Below are 21,049 nucleotides of genomic sequence, written 5' to 3' on the forward strand. Positions count from 1 at the left end.
AAATAGATGGGTGTGGGTTAAATTGTGCTTTTAATGAATGGAGCGACAGTTTTCTTCCCCTGTGAGCGCAGGATGGTTTTTAGCGGAGTGGTTGGAAACGTTGAGCGCCAGAACGGTGTGCAAGCATTTGCCTCATGCAGCGCATCACATCTCCTTCGTATAGAGTTGATCAGGCTGTTGATTGTAGCCTGTGGAATGTTGTCCCACTCCACTTCAATGGCTGTGCGAAGTTGCTGGATATTGGCGGGAACTGGAACACGCTGTCATACACATGGATCCAGACCATCCCAAAACATGCTCAATGGGTGAGTATGCAGGCCATGGAAGAACTGGGACATTTTCAGCTTTCAGGAATTGTGTAAAGATACATTTTTAAAAGTATTTTACTTTTATTTGACTAGGCAAGTCAGTTAAGAACAAATTATTATTTACAATGTCAGCCTACTGGGGAACAGTAGGTTAACTGCCTTGTTCAGGGGCAGAACAACAGATTTTTACCGTGTCAGCTCGGGGATTCGATCTTGCAACCTTTCGGTTACTAGTCCAACGCTCTAACCACTAACCCTTGCGACGTGGGGTCGTGCATTATCATGCTGAAACATGAGGCGATGGCGGCGGATGAATGGCTGGACAATGGGCCTCAGGATCTCATCACGGTTTCTCTGTGCATTCAAATTGTCATTGATAAAATACAACTGTGTTCGTTGTCTGTAGCTTATGCCTGCCCATACCATAACCCCACCATGGGGTAAACCACTCCCACATGAAGCTATACACATTGTTTGCGGTTGTGAGGCTGGTTGGAGGTACTGCCAAATTAACATTCAATTCTCTGGCAACAGCTCTGGTGGGCATTCTTGCTGTCAGCATATCAACTGCACGCTCCCTCAAAACATCTGTGGCATTGTGTTGGATGACAAAACCACACATTAGCCTTGTATTGTCCCCAGTACAAGGTGCACCTGTGTAATGATCATGCCGTTTAATCAGCTTCTTGATATGCCAGAGGAGGATGGATTATCTTGGCAAAGGCGAAACGCTCACAAATGTTTATTTCAGCTCATGAAACATGGGCCCAACACTTTACATAATGCATTTATATTTTTGTCCAGCACACACACACACACGGTCAAAAGTTTTAGAACACCTACTCATTCAAGGGTTTTTCTTTATTTTTTACTATTTTCTACATTGTAGTTGGTTGGTTGAGAGAATGCCAAGAGTGTGCAAAACTGTCATCAAGTCAAAGGTTACATTTTTGGTGACTACATGATTCCAAATTTGTTATTTCAAAGTTTTGATGTCTTCACTATTATTCTACAATGTAGAAAATAGTAAAAATAAAGAAAAACCCTTGAATGAGTAGGTGTGTCCAAACTTTTGACTGGTACTGTAAATATATAGAACAAGGGAGAGGGTAAAGAGTAGAAGGGCTGTTATGTTTTGTGAGCATGTACAGGGTTTTCATTGCAAACGGCATAACATTAAAACATTTAGTGCAGGCAGGTATGCTCCTGACGTGTTGCGGTTTGCAACTGAAAGTATGCCCATAAGAATGGATTAACAGTACACACACACACCCACTAAGAATCAGAGTGTACATGAGGTGAGGTCAGGGCTTACCAGGCCAGAGCGGAGCAAGCTTAGAGACTCACATGAGGGGGGTGATGACGCCCTTGCTGTTGGCTCCCTGGAAGATGCTGGGCCGCTGCTGCTGGGCTTCCTGTGACCTCATAGATGGGGAGGGGCTACGCAGGTATCCACGGCTACCTGGTCTGTCTGGCTGCCCTGGACCTAGGGGACAAATAGAAGCGGATTTCAATAACAGAGAAGAACAATTCAAAGTTGGAAGCATATAATGGCTTTTCCAACACTGTGCAAAATACAGGCTACATAAATCCTTAACTCTGTGAGAGCATCTGTCTAGCCAGGTCCAATCGAAATAAACTACTATTATATAGCTCACATTCACATGCATTTCTGTATTATTGATGACATAGTACAGCACTATACAATATAATGACGAGTCTCACCTCCACGCATGTAGTCATTGGCAACCGCTGCAGCCACTGCTCGCTCACGCTCTCGTTGTCTTTGCTCCTGTTCCCGCTCCCTGTGCTCCCTTTCTCGCTCTTTTTCTCGGTGCTCCCGATCACGCTCCCTTTCTCGCTCACGCTCCCTCTCTCGTTCTCGCTCCTGGTTGACCGCTGCAGTAGCTGCGAGGTGGGCTTGGTGGCCTGTAGACACAAAGAAACAGACAACACACACAGCAGGGTTACACACCATTAGGGCTGCAAAGGGTCGGAAACTTTCCGGGAAATTTCCATGGGAAGTTAAGCCCGGGAATTTGGGGAATTTTGCTTAAATTCATCAAAGTTAGCTTATAACAGTGAACCTTTTCTGTGGGATACACATAAGGCAATTCTAGGTTTTGTGGCATATGTTTCTTAAACTATCCCCAATTCAATAGAATTGCAACCCTCTGCATGCACAGTGCATTCTTCCATCACATGTACAGCTAATTCACAAGATCTTGCACACTAATGAGATGCTATTGAGCCCACACTACTACAGTCTGAACCAAGGACTATACGCTTTCTGGTAAATTTAGATTACGATACTGGGTGGGGTGAATATATTTTATATGACATACATGATTTTTTGTTAACTAGTAAATAGTAGCCTACAGCAAAACGTGTTTAAATCATTGATAACAACTTCTGCTAGTTCCTTTTTGCTACTATGTGGGTTTTAGCTTGCTTGAGCCTGCTAATTGAGTGTTAATTCCGCTGTTGCCATACACGTTTCATTTTAAAACATTTATCTTACAAAGGAGTTGTTTAATCTAACTGCTTAACTATTTATCTGTACATGGAATTGTATTTTCTAGTGGGTTTTTTTACAAAATAAATTCTTATCTTTACAGGAAAATGCCACAGGCACTATCTGATGTGTAGAGACATTTCACTGCAGCTAATGTAGAAGAAAAAGCTGTGTACATCTGCAAATACTGTGCCAAATCATATGTGAAGAAGGCAACAAAGATGCAGAATCTGGCCAAGTGCATAAAGTTCCCTCAGCGTTCACAACAAGCAACCTCTGACAAAAGTCCCTCTACTTCTATTCGAGGTGAAAATGATGAATCAGACACCTTATTAATAGCAACAGCTCATGGTCCTCCTGGAATCAGGAGTTTATTTTGACTCAGTGGAGGAACGTAGTCAGAGAAAGGCTGATGAATGTCTTGCTCGAGCTGTGTATGCAACTGGTTCACTTCTGATGCTCACAGGCAATGTGTATTGGAAGAGATTTCTGAATGTTCTTCGCCCAGCATACATCCCTCCAACCAGACATGCTTTATCTACCCATTTGCTGGATGCAGAGTTCAACAGAGATCAAGGTCAAGCAAATCATAGAGAAAGCAGACTGCATTACAATCATCTCTGATGGGTGGTCAAATGTTCGTGGGCAAAGAATAATTAACTACATCATCTCCACCCCTCAACCAGTATTCTACAAGAGCACAGACACAAGGGACAACAGACACACCGGTCTCTACATTGCAGATGAGCTGAAGGCAGTAATCAATGACCTTGGACCACAGAAGGTATTTGCACTGGTGACAGACAACGCTGTGAACATGAAGGCTGCTTGGTCTAAAGCGGAGGAGTCCTAACCTCACACCCATTGGCTGTGCTGCTTATGCATTGAATCTGCTCCTCAAGGACGTCATGGCACTGAAAACAATGGACACACTCTACAAGAGAGCCAAGGAAATGGTTAGGTATGTGAAGGGTCATCAAGTTATAGCAGCAATCTACCTCACCAAGCAAAGTGAGAAGAATAAGAGCACCACATTGACGTTGCCCAGCAACACCCGTTGGGGTGGTGGTGTCATGTTTGACAGTCTCCTGGAGGGGAAGGAGTCTCTCCAAGAAATGGCCATATCACAGTCTGCCGATATGGACAGCCCCATCAAGAGGATCCTCCTGGATTATGTATTTTGGGAGAGAGTGATAAGCAGCCTGAAACCTATAGCAGTAGCCATTGCACAGATTGAGGTAGACAATGCCATTCTGTCTGATGTTCAGACTCTACTTGCGGATGTAAGAGAAGAAATCCGTACTGCCCTGCCCACTTCACTGTTGCGCCAAGCAGAGGAAACTGCAGTTCTGAAAGACATCAAAAAGAGTGAAGACTTCTGCCTGAAGCCCATACACGCCACAGCGTACATGTTGAACCCCAAGTATGCTGGCAAGAGCATCCTGTCTGGTGCAGAGATCAACAAGGCCTATGGTGTCATCACTATCGTGTCTCGCCACCTTGGCCTGGATAAGGGCAAGGCTCTTGGCAGTCTGGCGAAGTGCACTTGCAAGCAAGGGCTTTGGGATGGATGCAATATGGCAGTCGTGCCAACATCTCTCATCAGCCACCTGGTGGAAAGGACTTTGTGGATCTGAAGCTCTTTCCCCTGTTGCCTCAATCATCCTCCAAATCGCACCAACATCAGCCGCCTCAGAGCGCAACTGGTCCTTGTTTGGGAACACACACACCAAATCCCGCAACAGGCTGACCAGGGTTGAAAAATTGGTGGCCATCCGGGCAAATGTTAGGCTTTTTGAGCCCGACAGCGAGCCATCCTCAACAAGGTTGGAAAGTGACAGTGAAGATGATGCCTCAGAGTCTGATGTTCAAGAGGTGGACATTGAGGAGGTCCAGGGAGAAGACATGGAAGACAACCAAAGCTTAAGTTTAGACTATCACCGTGATGTTGACCAGACAATCTTTCAACAGCGGTTGCATGGTACCATCTCAAATTGAACTTTTAACAAAGCGAATGTTTGATTTTGAGAAGAGAAGTTACTGAACTATGTGTTTATTTAGATCTGGTACATAGAGGTGCGTATAGGTATGTTCAGATTCTCAGAACTCAGGGGAGTGTAGCAGGGCAGAGTGCTTAAGGGGCTGTGAGGTTAGGAGGAGGGCACAAAGGAACAAGAAGGGTGTCAGGTTGGGGTTGGGGCAGGATGGGGTCCTCACCTGGAGATATGGAGGCTTGGTTGAAAGGCCTAGGAGGGAAAGGGGGTTGAGCTCCGGGGATGTAGGTGATGCGGTCCAAAGTGGGAGTACCTGTTCCCCCAGGGTGAGGCAACAGGATAGTTGGAGGCATCTGGGCTAGATCAATAATCCCTTTTACAGACAGAAGCAAAGGGCCAACAGTGAGCAACATGAACCAAATCCATAGGATCAATTTGAAGAGCTATGAATGAACACTGTGTACAGTAGCCTTGGTTTTACCAGTCACCTTACTCTGAACAGTGCTCAAAAATAATAATTTTATTTGTTTAAGGGCTGCTTTTTAAAAGTTGTGTGGAGTGGTGGTCACCTTGTAAGAGGCAACCACTGGGCAAATGAAAACGGGAAGTTTGTCAATACCCAATTCATAAAATTAAGTATTAGCTGTAGTCAGCTGCAGCCCCAAAATATACATAAACAAATCAGCTATAGTAAATTAAAATAAAATTCTAAATCAATATGATGAGGCAATTTGTGAGGGTCATTTGCTTCTGAGCGTCTGGAAAAAGGTAGCCACTAATTCACAAGCACACAGTCTGAGTACTATCCCCCCACCTCCCTCCGTGAGAGGGGGACACACGGACAGCCAGCCGCCAGAGTCCAGTACCTCGCGCTCCGGGAGGGTAAGACAGAGCTATGGGTTGCTGTTCCCGTGGCGACAGGCCCCTGGCGACATCGGGCCGTGGGATAACCTGCATCTGCTGGGAGGTGATATAATCATTGAGGATGGTCTGCCTCGTGTTCTCCATGGTGTACAGCTGGTAGGTGTTGTGGTAGCCTGTTGGGGACGGCTGCCTCGGGAACATGTACGCAGCTGCAAGGGGGAAGAGGAGGATAGATGAGGAGCAAACAGAGACCAATAATATGAACAACAGGCGCACTCCTTACTAGTGATGCACCGATATAACATCTAAAATAATCCTATTTTATAAGACAGTTCTTATTTGATTAATTGTGGTCGGACCCATCTATGTGAAGCAAGCCACAATAAGGATTAGCCACAATAGTGGACTTTGCGGTTAGCCTTCAAAATAAAAGTACGGCATAATTCTACTATTTGTATTCATTTGCATCAGTCAATGACGTACTTTTATTTTGAAGGCAAACCGCAAATCCCACTATTAAGCCTAATCCTTATTGTGGCTAGCTTTATAACACATAACCCAGTCCGTTCAAGCCTCACTAGCCAGATGAAGCTAGCTGGCTGCTTATAACGTTAGCTTTGGGCAACAGGGATAAGTAGCTGGCTAGCTATTTATTTTCATGAACTTGAGTTCAATTTCAATAGGCGAACAGCAAGTGGCATCCTAGCTAATACTTACAAGGATTCCTAAATCATTGCTAAAAATAATGAAAATGACTGCAGTTTCTACTGGTCATTGTTTTCAGGCTGGTTGTATTGGTGCTAGCTACCAAGCTAAAGCTAGCTAACCCAGAAGTTGCGGTCGAACAAATTATGCTTTATTACCAAAGTGGTTGTGTAAATACATCGTTCGTGGCCGGTGTTTGCAAACTTTTTTGCACAGGTCAGGAATGCTGTGTTACATGTGTAGCGCAAAATTTTACGTGGCGTCATTATATCATGTATCAACGTTGTATAGGTATGCACTTGACATCGGTTTTTAACATCGGCCCGATACCGATGTTGGCATTTTTAGCTAATATCGTCCGATTCCGATATTTTCACCGATATATCGTGCATCCCTACTGACGTCAACTGACTCAACCTGAGACTGGACAGGACATTCAGTGCCTATGAATGAGAGACGCCAAAGATACCCGTCATCAGTTTACCCAGAATCATTCTATCATTCCAGGATTCAGGTCTATTACTGTGTCGTTTAATGGAGGTTGGCTTAGGTTCATTGGAGTGGCTGTGTAGCGTGTCCTACCTGGGTCCAGGACGGCCCTGTGGAAGAGGGCAGGGTCTAGGTGTGGAGGCAGGTGGAACCTGGGCTCTCCGGGGGCCATGGGGCGGTGGTGGGGGTCGAAGGGGCTGTGGGAGGCCATAGGGTGGTTGGGGTCACCCCCTGACACAGGAGACTTGGCTGGAACACTGTCCCTCTGAGTGGGGGTCATGGTACTCTTCCGGTCATGGGATGCAGGCTTCCCAGAGCCTTGATAGGGGAGAAATGATCACAATTACAAATGGGTTTCATCAATACAAAATCACAAAGTCGATTTATATATAGAACTGTAAACATAACTAGCTAATACAAAAATGTGTTCAACACTTTCAATGTCGGCAAATTGTAATGATGTAAAGACCCATAGCAACACATCATTGCTTGTGAACTGATTGCTGTACAGTGAAACTACATGGTGCAGTCAGATACAGCTGACAGGATACATCTGCATTGAAAGCGAAGACTAAGAGAGGGATGGTCAGACAAGACGTACCCTCCTGTCCTCGGCCCAGCATTGGCGAGCCTCTGGACATGGAGCTAGTGCTGTAGTTGACCGGGGTCCTGCGGGCGTCGGCATCTTGGTACATGCCCGGGCTGAGCTGGGACTTTCCTTGCTCCTGGTGGGTGGAACGCAGGACGGAGGTTGCCGAGTTGACCACAGAGGTGTGGCGTGCTCGCTGCTCCGCTGCTGCCTTGCTCTCCTCATACTTGGCCCGCTCCATGGCCTCCAGCGGGGGCATGGTGTGACCATGGGGCAGCCTACTGGGACTGGTGATCAGGGACTTGACGTTGTGCTTGATGGCCGACTGGCTCAGAGGATGGCCCTGGTAGAGAGAGGAGAGGAGGGATTAGAGTCTGCTGGTGACAACGGACAGACCGACACGATGCACTCAGTCAAATCAGGCTAATAAAACACACTGTCACACACGAATGTGCTCACTCTCTCTCACAAACACACACCTGGGATATGGAGCCCTCCATGGAGGCTCGGATGTTGGCAGCCATGTCGGGGGTCTTGCGGGGGTCCTGTCCAGGCTGCTCCTGGCGGGGGATCTCGTGGATGGAGCGGCCCATCTCCTTAATGGTGTTCACCCCCTCGTAGGGCTTACCCTTACCTATCCCCCCCTCAAAGGAGCGGATGGGTGGACTCTCCCTCTTTATCTGCTTGCCGTACTTCATGCTCTCCTCATAGGCCTCTGCAGAGGTTCTGGGTGTACCTGGAGTGGGAAGAGAAAAACACAAAGCTGGAATCTGTACATGGTGAAAATGACAAGATATTACAACAACAAAGAAGTTACTTCAAACAACAAACACATTTTCTTTCCCTTGGACATCATTGCACAGCATTGTTCCTCTGTTTCATCAACAAAACAAAAACAAATGCGTTGGGGGGGTTAACAGTGGTGTCATTGCAGATTTCAGCTTTAATGTGGGTTACATTTACATAGTAAAAATCATATCTGATTAATTTAATTGATTTAGCTGTTTTCAATTGACTGATTTAGATAGTTGACTTCATTATAATTATCTGATCTGCCAGGTTCTCGCTCACGCCCCAGTACATCTGAGTTTTGGAGCTGTAATGACACCTGATAACTTAATTACCTTGCATGATGGATCCAGTCATCATGGGCCTCTCCTTAGAGTCCCCGTGGGGACTGTCTCTGGGCAGGGCTCGGCTGATCAACCCTGACAAACACACACACAGTCAGTTACTCTCACACAGTGGCCTGAATATATGCACAGAGACGAGGGTAGAAGGAAACAAAACACACACGCCTTACCTTCGAAGGGGGCTCCTTCTCTCCCGGGGTGGCCTCTGGCGACCTCCATCATATCGTAGGAGCGTTTGAGCTCATGGCCTGTCCTGGGGCTACGCGTGGCCTCTCTTGGGTTCTTAATGGCTACGGAGACAGGAGCTGATTTACAGATTTACAAAAGGATCAAGTCAGAGTGACCACTAACAGAACTTAGCCTTACCGTCGTAGGAGAGGATGTGTCCACTCTTGCCTTCGTAGATGACGTGTCCCTTGGCCAGCTGTTCCCGAGCATTCTCTGGGTTGCTCAGGTCCTCCGTGGGCAACTTGGTGATGGTGCCCTTCAGCAGATCAGCCGCAATGCTGGACCCGGACAGGGCTGGCGTGCCCTGGTCACATGGAAGAGAGAAAGGGATAGGGAGAGAGAGAAATAGGTCCAGAGAGAGGGAGAAGATCAGCAACCGGAAACTATTTAATAAATGTTTCATTTTTCATTTCAAAGAAATTTGCTCCAAGAATATTAGACTACTTCATGGAATATACACAGATGTACATAATCATAAACTAAATTGTTCTATAAGACATCCATAGACAGGGTGGTGATTGGACACACATACTGGTTTAGCAATGTTAATGTCATTCTAATACCTGTGTGATTGATCCCCTGGCTGGGTTTCCCCTGTTGATACCCCCATCCATTGGGCCTCCTAGAAGGAAGACAACAGAGAGAGAGGTTGGTATGCATGGATACATGAGGGCTGTACAGTTGGCATTTTATTCCTGCTCAGAATCACTCAAGCTCAATTCCAATTTTCCCCTCGTTCTCCCTGAACTGTGCACTTGTTGACTCCAAGGATGTAAAATATAATTGGTGTAAGAAATATGCTACACTCTGGCTACACTAATGTAATGCTTCTAAATCTTTGAAGGGGAGTGAACAAATGCACACTTCAGGGTGAAGAGTAGAGCAATGGCCTGAAGTTCACACCACACCCCCATGTCACCTCAGAGGTCAGTTGTAGAAGAAGGTGTGATGAGGACTGCTGGTGAGAGGAGGTACTTGTTGAACTTGGGCTTGTGAAGGCCCACTCCCTCTCTCTCTCCCTCCCCAGCATGCCACATTCTGTCAGGTCTGTGCAAACAGGGCTGGAGGGAGGTAGGGTGGAGGTCGGTGCCAGACTCCTCCATTTCATTATCTATTTTCTCCCTCAGCCTGTGATAATGCTCTTTTTCTCTTAAATTTCTCACAGACCTGGGTTCAAATAGTATTTGAAATATTTAGCCCCAGAAATGCAAATCCCACCCATCTGCCACTACAAGCAGGCAAACACTGAGTATTTGAAATATATAATATAGTATTTGAACACAGGTGTGGTTTCTGAGTATTCACTGTTGGAATCTGCATCGTTTGGTGAGTGACACACACACTTTACCACGGTGAAAGGGGAAACACACCGAAGGATAGACAGGTTGACAAACAGATTGAAAGGTTGTGAGATGGACAGACAGACACGCACCTCTGACTACCCCCTCATACTGCGTCCGAGAGAGGAGTCCCTCAGACTGGCCACGCGGAGAACTCTCCTCCTGCTTAATGTAGGACACTAGGGAGAGGGAGGGAGGGAGGTGGACAGAATGAACAGGGGACAATTAGGGAAGGGAAGTGGGATATTTGGGACTGTCACATCAGGTCTGAATGTGATTAAACTTGAACAAGATGCCTCTCTCATGCAAATCTAATAGCAGTGAGAGGACAGGACATGATGATAGACAGCAGGGCTATGTTCCAATATCCACACTAGCATACCACTTAGTAAGAAGACATGTATTGGGAGCCATGTATTGGGCATTTATTGTAAGTAGTATTATAGTTTAGTCATTGGGAATGTGGGTAGGGTGTGTGTGTTGTCCAGACTGGCTTGTCATACCAGGCTTGGTGGGGTCCTGCTGCCTGGGCAGGCCCAGGGATATGGAGCCCACAGAACTCTTTGCCCCCTCTGGGCCACCGTAGACAGCATGAGATGGCAGGTACGTACCAGGAGTCCCCTGAAATGGCCGGAACAGACAGGTCAGAATCAGGTCAGGATTGCAGAATTCCAGTTGGTTAAACACGATTTCTGAAAAACCTTGAAACTTGTCTGGAAATATACAGCAGGGAAATACAAGGAAGGTGCAGTGTACACAAATAAAGGTGGATCCAAGTGACATGTACCGAAGTTTCCCCTTTGGCATATTAGCTAGTAACTTTTACTAAATACAGACTACCGTGTGCTACAAGGGCAAATACCCTTATCGGTTTCTTAGTAAATCATTATCACACAACAAATACTGCTATATTATGACTGAATAAGTAAGAGAGAATGGTGCCGAAAAACTATATGATCACTTCTTCCACCAAATAGAACATACCAAAAGCTCCAGCTACCGTGCCGTTTCTAGGCACAAGCACAGGGGTTGCCAAACTTTTTTGGCCTGTGACCCCACCATGTAAAAAAAGTGATGGCATCAATAGCAAATGCCTACTTTTTTAAAATTGGGGCTATGACATTCTATTCCAAATCAGTCTGACAGTAGATTTGGCAGTATTTCAATCTGAAATAAGTACGGTTTCAAGTGACTGAAACACATGTGGAAAGGCATTGGGGAGTTCAGAAGATCATCAGGCAATAATTTTGTATGATCTTCTTTCCCAGTCTGATTTAGTGCCTGCTCATGTCCACTCTATTCTAATGAGGCTTGTGGTCATTGTAGAGGGAAACAGAAGACCCATATGTGTTACTGAGAGTCTTATCGTTCAGTGATGGGGTCATAACATTTTGTAGCATAATCCGTTCAAATGATAGAGCCACATCTGTAGGAAGAAAACAGAAACCACTGTTTATTACAACCGCATCTAGTGGCAGCCAGAGGTTACTGACGTAACACTAGTTCTAAGAACCAAGCGCAATTAAAATGTATTTGAGTTTCTCGTATAACCCCATTTTCAAATCAGGCGACCCCACATTACGTCGCAACCCCTAGTTTGGGAAATGCTGCACAAGGGACATAAGCGCCGCTTAGGGCCCCACAACTGCAAGGGCACTCAAAATGCTAGAAACGGCCCTGTCCAGCTACACCTGTGTGGGTCTTTACCAGGGGGCTGGCTGGATCTGAGCCCTCACCTGATGGATTGGGGTCTTACCTGGGAGATGGAGCCACCCTGGATAAAGGAAGGCTTGTCTGTGGGTTTGGAGGTTGGAATGAGCGGAGGAGGAGATGGAATGTTGGCGGGTCGGCTGTGTCTGGAGAAAGTCACACGGACTCCATCAGGCAGGCTCTGGACCACCTGGTTGGGAGCTGGCTGGAGCACTGGGAGAGGAGAGAAAACAGTAAAAGTTAGAAAGTGACACACTCGATAATATGGTCACTTAGCATGAGACTTGTCTAGGATAGGGTGAGTAAAGAAAGAGAAAACACAAAAAAACGTGTGGCAAGAATAGAGAATCCAGAGGCACTGAAAAGTATCTGCACAATTGCACCAAAAACACTTCAGGAAAAAAATTCTCAATTGATGTCCAGTATGGATAATTTTTTCTTTGGGTGCCATTCCTTATATTTGCTACTAAATTCAGCCCAAATTGTTTGTCATTCTCAGCCAGTGAATCATTCATTAGTCTTACTAACAGGCTCTACCAGCAGCCCATCGATGAGTGCATGATGATCAAACATTGATTTGCCCTAATGCTGCTCCCACAGATGTTTAAGCCTGCCCCCACAGATTTCCCAGAGTGCAGTGTTCTACCCTGTTAGTGAGTCAAAGTGACCGGGAGTGACCTGCCTTGAGGAAGCAACGCCCGTTACTTTCCTCCCCACCGCACACCCGTCCTCCATGCCCCTGCACTCTACTAAATCGAAAATGTTTTATTTGTCTGGGAGAGTTCCTACAGAAGGCACAGATGTCAGCACCCTGGCAGCTCACACGGGAGATATGAAAACAAGCTATTCCATAATGAAATACTGATAAAGCCTTACTGCAGCCAGGCTGTGTGTGTAATGTTAATTCATGATAGGGACAGATAGATGCTCAAGGCCAGCTACACTACAGCTGAATCTACTCAGAGACAAAGGGGAAAGAGTAGGGGGGTGGAGTGCGAAACAAATAAGGCCAACGGTACGAGCTTTAGCCAATGGAACAAGAGTTGGCTACAGCACAAACAGTATGGTACCAGGCTAGGTGAATGGTAGAGAGGAGGTCAGATGGGGGAGGACAGAGCAGAGGGCGGTTACCTGGAGGCACGCTGTAGCGGGAGGCGTTGGGGTCGTTGGGCTGAGGAGAGGCCTTGCTCATGTCCCTGGGAGAGAGCCTGTAGGGAGAGCCTGGCCGACCAGACTGGGCCTCCTGCTCCAGAGCCATCTTCATATCATAAGGCATGTAGGGGAAGGGCTTACCTGGAGAACACAACACAGAACCGAGACACATGAATGAAAACACTGCCACAACAAATTACACACACACACACACACACAAATAGACAAAGAATCAGAAGATGAAACACAATTTAAGGAAATTCAGTTCTCTGAGGACACATGCTGTTGATTTTGATTATTCATTCCAAAACAACTAAAAATGATTGAGAAGCATCTTGACATGGATTCGCAGTTCACCAGTTCTAACATGGACTCGCAGTTCTGTCTGCCTGGGAGGCACTGACTGTCTCCTGCTCTGACACACTCAAGTCATGCGCCTTCAAAAGTCGACCGCAGAATCCCTCTCTTCCCCCAGAGGCATTTCAGGAAAAACAAGCCTTCCCCATCAGAGGCTTCATGTTCGCATCAGAGGTGAAATGGGGTCAGCTAACATCTTGTTCTGGCTCAGAAAGACATTTTAGAGTGGCAGTCTGAACCTGCTCTCTCCTCTCATATTTCCTTTTAAGACGGTGAACTACAGCGAACGTGACAGAAAAAATGCATTGGCTACAAACAGGCTGCTGTTGGTTGAGAGGCTCAGGTAGGTAGGGGCTCAGAGGGAGGATATCGGTGTGTAAATAGGTGTGTACTCTCTCTTACCCTCCCTGTCCACTATGGTGGGGCTGTGGGTGGTGAAGCAGTTGGAGGGTTGTCTGCTGCGCTCGGGGTCAGCCTGGTCCTGCCTCTGTTTCTCCTCGGCGTGGGCTGACTCGTGCACAGCCGTGATCTGGTGCTGGAACATGGCGAAACCGCTGAGAGGGGCTCCTATGGAAATTCCGCCAGGACCAAAAGGAACCACCTACAGGAAGGGGGCGAGGAGAGATGCCCATGTGAGGAAGACTGGGGGGGACACAAGCTCAGTACAAGTGAAGCGAGCGGCTGATGCATTGCCCACTAACCCTGAAGTTCCTCGATCTACATTTGTAAGAGTACAGGAAAAGTAGATGTTGATTGGACTTCAGTGTTAGAATTAAACGCATAGTACTAAGGCATGACTTTAAACCATCCCAGAGAAAAGATAATGGACATTGGATGACTGAAATGTAAAACATTAGCTAAACAGTTGTCAGATTTGATAGTGTTCGTGTTTTGCACACAAATCTCAGCCATAGTGCTTAAACAATCCAGTTTGTCTCATCTCATTCCATAAGAAAGACAGAAGCACCATAGAAGAGGCCATTGGAGGAAAAGAAATTGACATCAGAAAACCATTTGACAGTGTCAGTACATTAGCATGACTGATTACACAAAAGATGGGCACAATTTGATTGATTTAAATCCATGCTGACACATTGCTCAACTGATTGAATGACAGAAGATTAATGATTGGTAACAAATTGATTGATTGACAGGTTGGTTGGAAAAATGCTGGGGATGATGGACTCACTTGACAGGGAGGTTGGTCTAAATAAGACATGCTTTCACCCTGCTGCCTGCCTCCGTGTGCCTGCCTCTCCGAATGGGCATATCTGATCATAGAAAAGTGTGGGTTGCTATAGTGACTGACCATGGGCGGGATAGCAGCGGCGCGCTGCTGGAGCTGCTGCATGTTGAGGTGGGCCTGCTTGGCCGTGGACATCAGCACTGAGCTGGGAGGGCTGAGCAACGAAGGCTTGTCCATACTAGAGAAAATCCTGAGGTCACAGGAGAGAGGGGGAGACAGGAGAGGAACGGTGAGACACACTGGTCAGAAAGAGTTGAGGTAACGGTCACAGGAGTTATAATAAAGGAGTCCTGTATGGAACGATTCAATTACCACTAATAATATCAACCATTTACCACCTTAATAATTAATCTAAGTACATTTTGCCCTCATCTGATCCCCTATACTGATAGTATCAACAGCTGAGAGATCATTAGCTTCACCCAAATAGCTTTGTTTTTTAAGTCCAAATCAAGTGGCCATCCCTGTGATCATCATCCTGACCCACCTCTGTCTCTCGGGCTCAGCGTCTACATCTTCGTCGGCGCTGCAGGTGGCGCTGGAGTCGTTGTCTGAGTGCTGCCCCTCCCTCTGCTTCTCTGGCTCCCCCTTCTCCTTGGCAGAGTCAGGCTCCACCTTCACCTGCACCTCCCCGGACCCCCCAGGCTTCATGTCCACATCCTGGGGCTCGCTCTTGGGGTGCCCATGGCCCTCATAGGCCACCCGGGCCCTCTCCCCATCCTCCTGAGAGCCAGGCTCTCTGGCCTCTCCCTCGGGGCTCTTCTCCAACTTGACCCTCAGCTCCCCATAGGAGGGCTCCTGGACCCTCCCATTGCTAGCCTGGCCCTTGTCGGACCACTGGTTCTCTGACCCTCCAGCTCCGTCTCCCCTCTGGGAATCCCCTCCGGCCTTGGAGGGGTCCGCCTGGGACGGGGACGGGGCGCTCTCTGTGTCTGAGCTGTTCTCTCCACCTTTATGGGCACACAGAACAGGAAAAGACATGGGTGAGACACACTTAAATCAATCTGCATGGCATACATAGGAAGTGACCCTGAGGAGAGGGACACATATACTGATCCAAGCAGATAGAAATGTTATGGATAAAAATATGCAGTATAGATAAAAAGACAGACCACATAAAATGCATAAAAATGCTGCAAACCAATGATGCACGCAATGTTGCCTGTGTCTGGCACTGTTGCCATGGAGAGAAGAAACCTGAACATTGAATAAAAAAAATATAATAAAAAAAAGCATGTGTCGATGCCAAGATAAATCCCTAACAGAGGTCAAACTGAATCAAATCGAACGCCAAAGATTCTGTCCAAATAATGTGACCAAAAACAAATAATCTAAATGACAGAAGCAGGGTTTTAGAACACTGAACACTACCCTCCCAGCAGCATTACTGCCTATGCTCAACCACGTGACACTCTGCAGTCAGCTACACCAACCAACCAAGACCTTGAGGACAGTTTGAGTTTCCTTGGGAGTCAATGAGAGCTTCAAAAACAACACATAATATAGTGACCTTCTGTAGTCCAGACACAACTTTACAAATATCTGATTGTAGTTGGTTGTCATCAGGAGGGGCAGCAGGAGGGATAGAGAGAGAGAGACAGACAGAGAGACTAGCAGGCTGCAAGGCTAGGGGGAAGCCTCTACTACCTCCCTCCTCCCGGTCAGGTGAGAGGCTCAACCTTAAACCAATTTGCTTCACCTCAGCCACTTTGCTTTACCACAACCAAAAGCTGGAGGGAGATGGACTCCACTCCAAAAGAGAAAAAGAGAGAGAAGGGGAGAAGAAAGAGGGGGAGAGAAAGAGATGGCCAAGAGCGACAGTCGGTGAGTGATCGGTCTGTGACAAACCCAAGGAGACATTGAATTCATGAGGACATTTAGGGACAGGATGAAATGGAAAGGTCTCAGACTTAATCTGGACTCACACGCATTAACCTATCCCCATACGTGGCAGAGCATTGCAGGGCAAGGGATTTGAATATTCAAAACAGGCCCTTTCTGCCCTGTTACGACAGCATTTTAGAACTTTAAGAGTGGAGAGAGAGAGAGCAAGACCGAGAGAGATAGAAGACTGCAAGTGGAGAGGGAGAGAGAGGGGGGAGGGAGGAGACACAGAGGAGAAGGAGAAAGAGACCGGGTGATGGGGAAAAGAGCAGAGAGTTGGGGAGAGTGGGAGAGGGGTAGAGAAAGAAACCGGGGGAGGCCCGGCGGATCAAACGAGCGGAGTAGCACTCAGCGTTCCATGCAACACGCTTTCTTCAAAGCCAAGGAACAGTTACATAACCCAGACCCAGCAGTCAGAATTAGTTCACATCTTTTATCTCTCGCTTTTCCCCCCCTCCTTCTCCCTTTCCATTTGATCCCTTTTTTCTCTCTCATTAAAACTACAGACAGTATAGAGAAAATACCGGGGCTCCTTCGCCATAATTCAAATCAAATTCTCAGAAGACAGACAGTTCAAGAGGCTCTTTCTGAAGTGGACTCACTCTTTTACACTTCGCTTCACTCTTCCATAGAGGCGTTTCTCTAAATCTTTCTCATTCACACACAACTACATCGTTTATTCACTCAGATCAAATGTAAATAAATAATCATCAAAAACAATTCATAACAATGGTTGTGTTTGTGTATTTGTGCAGACAGTGTAAGTGTGTCTGAATGCGAGGATAAACAGATGGATGGTGTGCGACATCTCTCTGACTGACCATCACTATCCTCTGGGTTTTGGTCGTCGTCAGCTGAAGCCATGCTCTCGCTCTGAGACGGGTCTCGATCTCCCCGTGCCCGCCGTGTGTCCTGAAACAACACAGGTTATAGAACAGACTACATCAACTTCACTGCTCCTCTGATTAATACAGAAAATCGATTAAAGATAGTGACAGACATACATGTTCTAATAGACGTTAAAGGAACCAAACCTCTTCACATTGTACCTGAACAGGGGTGTATTCATTAAGCACTAAACTGAGAAAATTAACTGAAACCGGGAGGGACTCCCTGGACGATAAGGTGTACTCTTTTATTGCCATTGTATTTACATTTTTTATGTTCCCATATGAACACAACCCTGGTAATTAATTGTGTTGAGTGTTGCCGTACCTGCTTGTGCTGCTGGAGCAAGTTGTCCAGGTTGTGCCGTCTCTTGTAGTTGAAGTAGAAGTTCTTGCACTGAGCCTCGCTCTTGGTGCCCACCATCTTGGCAATGGCTGACCAGTTGCGCCCGTGCTCCACAAGGCCTGGCAGAGGAGAGAGAGGGAGACTGGGTTTAACCTAAAACAGGCCCAGATTAAGCATATTCATTGAATATTAACCTACTACAGATTGACACCATCTCACCTGGTAAAACCCTGCAGGCCAACAGCACTTATCTAATCCAACAATTAGCTTTAATGGAGTCTCAAACTGTTTACGACAGACTACGCTTACAGAGAGGTGCAGTGGACTGGAAGATCGACAGCCTCCCTCCCCCTTCCTTCACTGCATTTCTGAGCTAAAGGACACCGGCACTGACAAATCACCTCAGACTGGAGCCCAGAATAGGACAAAGGCCCATTACAACACCATCTGAACTAATGAGAAGACAGAGGACACTGGACAGAACATTTAGCGTCTGGTTTGAGTCACTTGTAATAGTCTTATGATTAGATATTTTTTTTGTAGTAGTAGTCACTTCAAAATGATAAAGGTGGTCCAGTTGCCCTATTTATTGATTGGCCAGAAAACCACTGACACACCTACAGTATACAACATGGACATGATCCTTTCTCCCCCAAAATTGTCAAAGACTCCAGCCACCAAAGTCAACCTATTCTCTCTGCTACCACAAGGCAAGCGGTACCGATGCACCAAATATGGAACCAACAGGACCCTGAAGAGCTTCTACCCCCAAGCTATAAGGCTGCTAAAATAGTTAACCAATAGCTACTCGGAATACCTCCATTGACCCTTTTTGCACTAATCTCCTTTGACTCATCACATACGCTGCTGTTACTGTTTATCTATCCCGTTGCAATTGGAAAGTATTTAGACCCCTTGACTTTTACCAAGATTTTAACATTACAGCCTTATTCTAAAATTGAATCAATTGTTTCCCCCCCCCATCATTAATCTATACACAATACCCCATAATGACAAAGCAAACACAGATTTGAATTATTTGCAAATTTAAATATAAAAAATATGAAATATCACATTTACATAAGTATTCAGATTCTTTACTCAGTACTTTGTTGAAGCACCTTCGGCAGCAATTACTGCCTCGAGTCTTCTTGGGTATGACACTACAAGCTTGGCACACCTGTATTTGGGGAGTTTCTCCTATTCTTCTCTGCAGATCCTCTCAAGCTCTGTCAGGTTGGATGGGGAGTGTCGCTGCACAGCTATTTTCAGGTCTCTCCAGAGATGTTAGATTGGGTTCAAGTCCGGGCTCTGGCTGGGCCACTCAAGGACATTCAGAGACATGTCCCGAAGCAACTCCTGCATTGTCTTGGCTGTGTGCTTCGGGTTGTTGTCCTGTTGGAAGGTGAACCTTCGCCCCAGTCTGTGGTCCTAAGCGCTCTGGAGCAGATTTTCATCAAGGATCTCTGTACTTTGCTCCGTTCATCTTTCCCTCGATCCTGACTAGTCTCCCAGTCCCTGCCGCTGAAAAACATCCCCACCGCCTGATGCTGCCACCACGCTTCATCGTAGGGATGGTGCCAGGATTCCTCCAGACGTGACGCTTGGCATTCAGGCCAAAGAGTTCAATCTTGGTTTCATCAGACCAGAGAATCTTGTTTCTCATGGTCTGAGTCCTTTAGGTTCCTTTTGGCAAACTCCAAGCGGTCGGTCATGTGCCTTTTACTGAAGAGTGGCTTCCATCTGGCCACTCTACCATAAAGGCCTGATTGGTGGAGTGCTGCAGAGATGATTGTACTTCTGGAAGGTTCTCCCATCTCCACAGCTCTGTCAGAGTGACCATTGGGTTCTTGGTCACCTCCCTGACCAAGGACCTTCTCCCCCGACTGCACAGTTTGGCCGGGTAGCCAGCTCTAGGAAGAGTCTTGGTGATTCCAAACTTCTTCCATTTAAGAATGATGGCGGCCACTGTGTTCTTGGGGACCTTCAATGCAGCAGACATTTTTTGTTACCCTTCCCCAGATCTGTGCCGACACAATCCTGTCTCGGAGCGCTACAGACAATTCCTTCGACCTCATGGCTTGTTTTTTGCTCTGACATGCACTGTCAACTGTGGGACCTTACATAGACAGGTGTGAGCTTTTCCAAATCATGTCCAATAAATTTAAAATGTACCACAGGTGGACTCCAATCAAGTTGTAGAAACATTTCAAGGATGATCAATGGAAACAGGATGCACTTGAGCTCAATTTCGAGTCTCATAGCAAAGGGTCTGAATACTTATGCATCTGTTATTCATTATTAATAAATTTGCTAAAATTTCTAAAAATCTGTTTTAGCTTCGTCATTATGGGGAAATGTGTGTAGATTGATGAGGAAATAGTTTTTATTTAATCCATTTTAGAATAAGGCAGTAACGTAGCAAAATGTGGAAAAAGTCAAAGGGTCTGAATACTTTCCAGATGCACTGTACATAACTACCTCGTAACCCTACACTTCGACTTGGTACGCCCTGTTACATACAGCTTACATGAAGATGGGGGGGGGGGGGACGTCTGAGAAAAAAGACGGGGGGGGGCACTCTGACCCATCCAGCAGTAGGCAAAACATTAAAAAAAGCTGTAGTGAAACTACGCAGAACACCGTGCCAGCATCTAATGTACACTATGTCTCAGTTTCGCGACATCAGGCAGCCCAATGAATGAAAGTGCTCCTTTCAAACATGTCAGCTTTTAAAAACTCCCCCTCTGTACTGTCTGGTCTGGAGGAGCTTCAGATTTAAGACCTTGGATATCAGTGGCATCTCTGCTAGACCCTGTTAATTCAACCAGACTACTCTAAATTAACAGCCCTAGTCACTGTATGATTACAGTGATTCACTTTTGGCTGTGAATGTATGACCAACCAAATGATACCAATGGCAAAACAGAATACTGTATCTGGCATCAGCATTCTGCGATACAGAAAATACAGAAATACAAAGAGGTAGTAACTCCCTGGGATATATAGGCTAGGGTTGTCGACTGAAGTCTATGTACGGGAGAAAGCGGAAATGTACATGGGTTGGGGGAGGCATGACCAAATCATTTACAAATCCGCAAACCCACCCAAGACAGCCTTAATTAATCCCCATTAATCCTTCTATTTACTCTCCCCTGTCCAATGTGCTTAGCCCCATTGGCATTCTCATGCTGCACTTCCACCTAAGACTTACCCCACACCAAAGTACTGCCAGTGTTTTCTATTAAAGTAAGCTCTAGTGTTATTGTTTCTCCATCAGGAGTGTGACAATAAAGACTTTG

The 21,049-nt window shown here is 46.3% G+C and overlaps 1 protein-coding gene across 7 annotated transcripts in view; it reads right to left on the reverse strand.

Moving 5' to 3' along the window:
* Positions 1-21,049, reverse strand: part of LOC106603505 (nuclear receptor corepressor 1) — a 106,991-nt gene that overhangs the window by 11,958 nt on the left and 73,984 nt on the right. For 3 of the 7 annotated variants that reach the window (XM_082974608.1, XM_014197279.3, XM_014197284.3), the window contains 20 exons: positions 17,730-17,866; positions 17,336-17,426; positions 15,118-15,580; positions 14,574-14,820; positions 13,787-13,985; positions 13,007-13,168; positions 11,922-12,088; positions 10,669-10,786; positions 10,258-10,344; positions 9,389-9,447; positions 8,964-9,129; positions 8,768-8,902; positions 8,589-8,672; positions 7,944-8,200; positions 7,477-7,807; positions 6,969-7,193; positions 5,684-5,890; positions 5,041-5,190; positions 2,034-2,237; positions 1,656-1,794 (listed from right to left, as the gene is read on the reverse strand). In XM_082974608.1, coding sequence (XP_082830734.1) covers positions 1,656-1,794; positions 2,034-2,237; positions 5,041-5,190; positions 5,684-5,890; positions 6,969-7,193; positions 7,477-7,807; positions 7,944-8,200; positions 8,589-8,672; positions 8,768-8,902; positions 8,964-9,129; positions 9,389-9,447; positions 10,258-10,344; positions 10,669-10,786; positions 11,922-12,088; positions 13,007-13,168; positions 13,787-13,985; positions 14,574-14,820; positions 15,118-15,580; positions 17,336-17,426; positions 17,730-17,866 — 3,628 coding nt within the window. The remainder of the gene's footprint in view (positions 1-1,655; positions 1,795-2,033; positions 2,238-5,040; positions 5,191-5,683; positions 5,891-6,968; positions 7,194-7,476; positions 7,808-7,943; positions 8,201-8,588; positions 8,673-8,767; positions 8,903-8,963; positions 9,130-9,388; positions 9,448-10,257; positions 10,345-10,668; positions 10,787-11,921; positions 12,089-13,006; positions 13,169-13,786; positions 13,986-14,573; positions 14,821-15,117; positions 15,581-17,335; positions 17,427-17,729; positions 17,867-21,049) is intronic. The other 4 variants (XM_014197285.3, XM_014197282.3, XM_014197280.3 and 1 more) reach the window with 4 other exon arrangements.

The sequence above is a fragment of the Salmo salar genome, chromosome 04 (assembly GCF_965601325.2).
Source record: "Salmo salar chromosome 04, fSalSal1, whole genome shotgun sequence".
Lineage (NCBI taxonomy): Eukaryota > Metazoa > Chordata > Actinopteri > Salmoniformes > Salmonidae > Salmo > Salmo salar.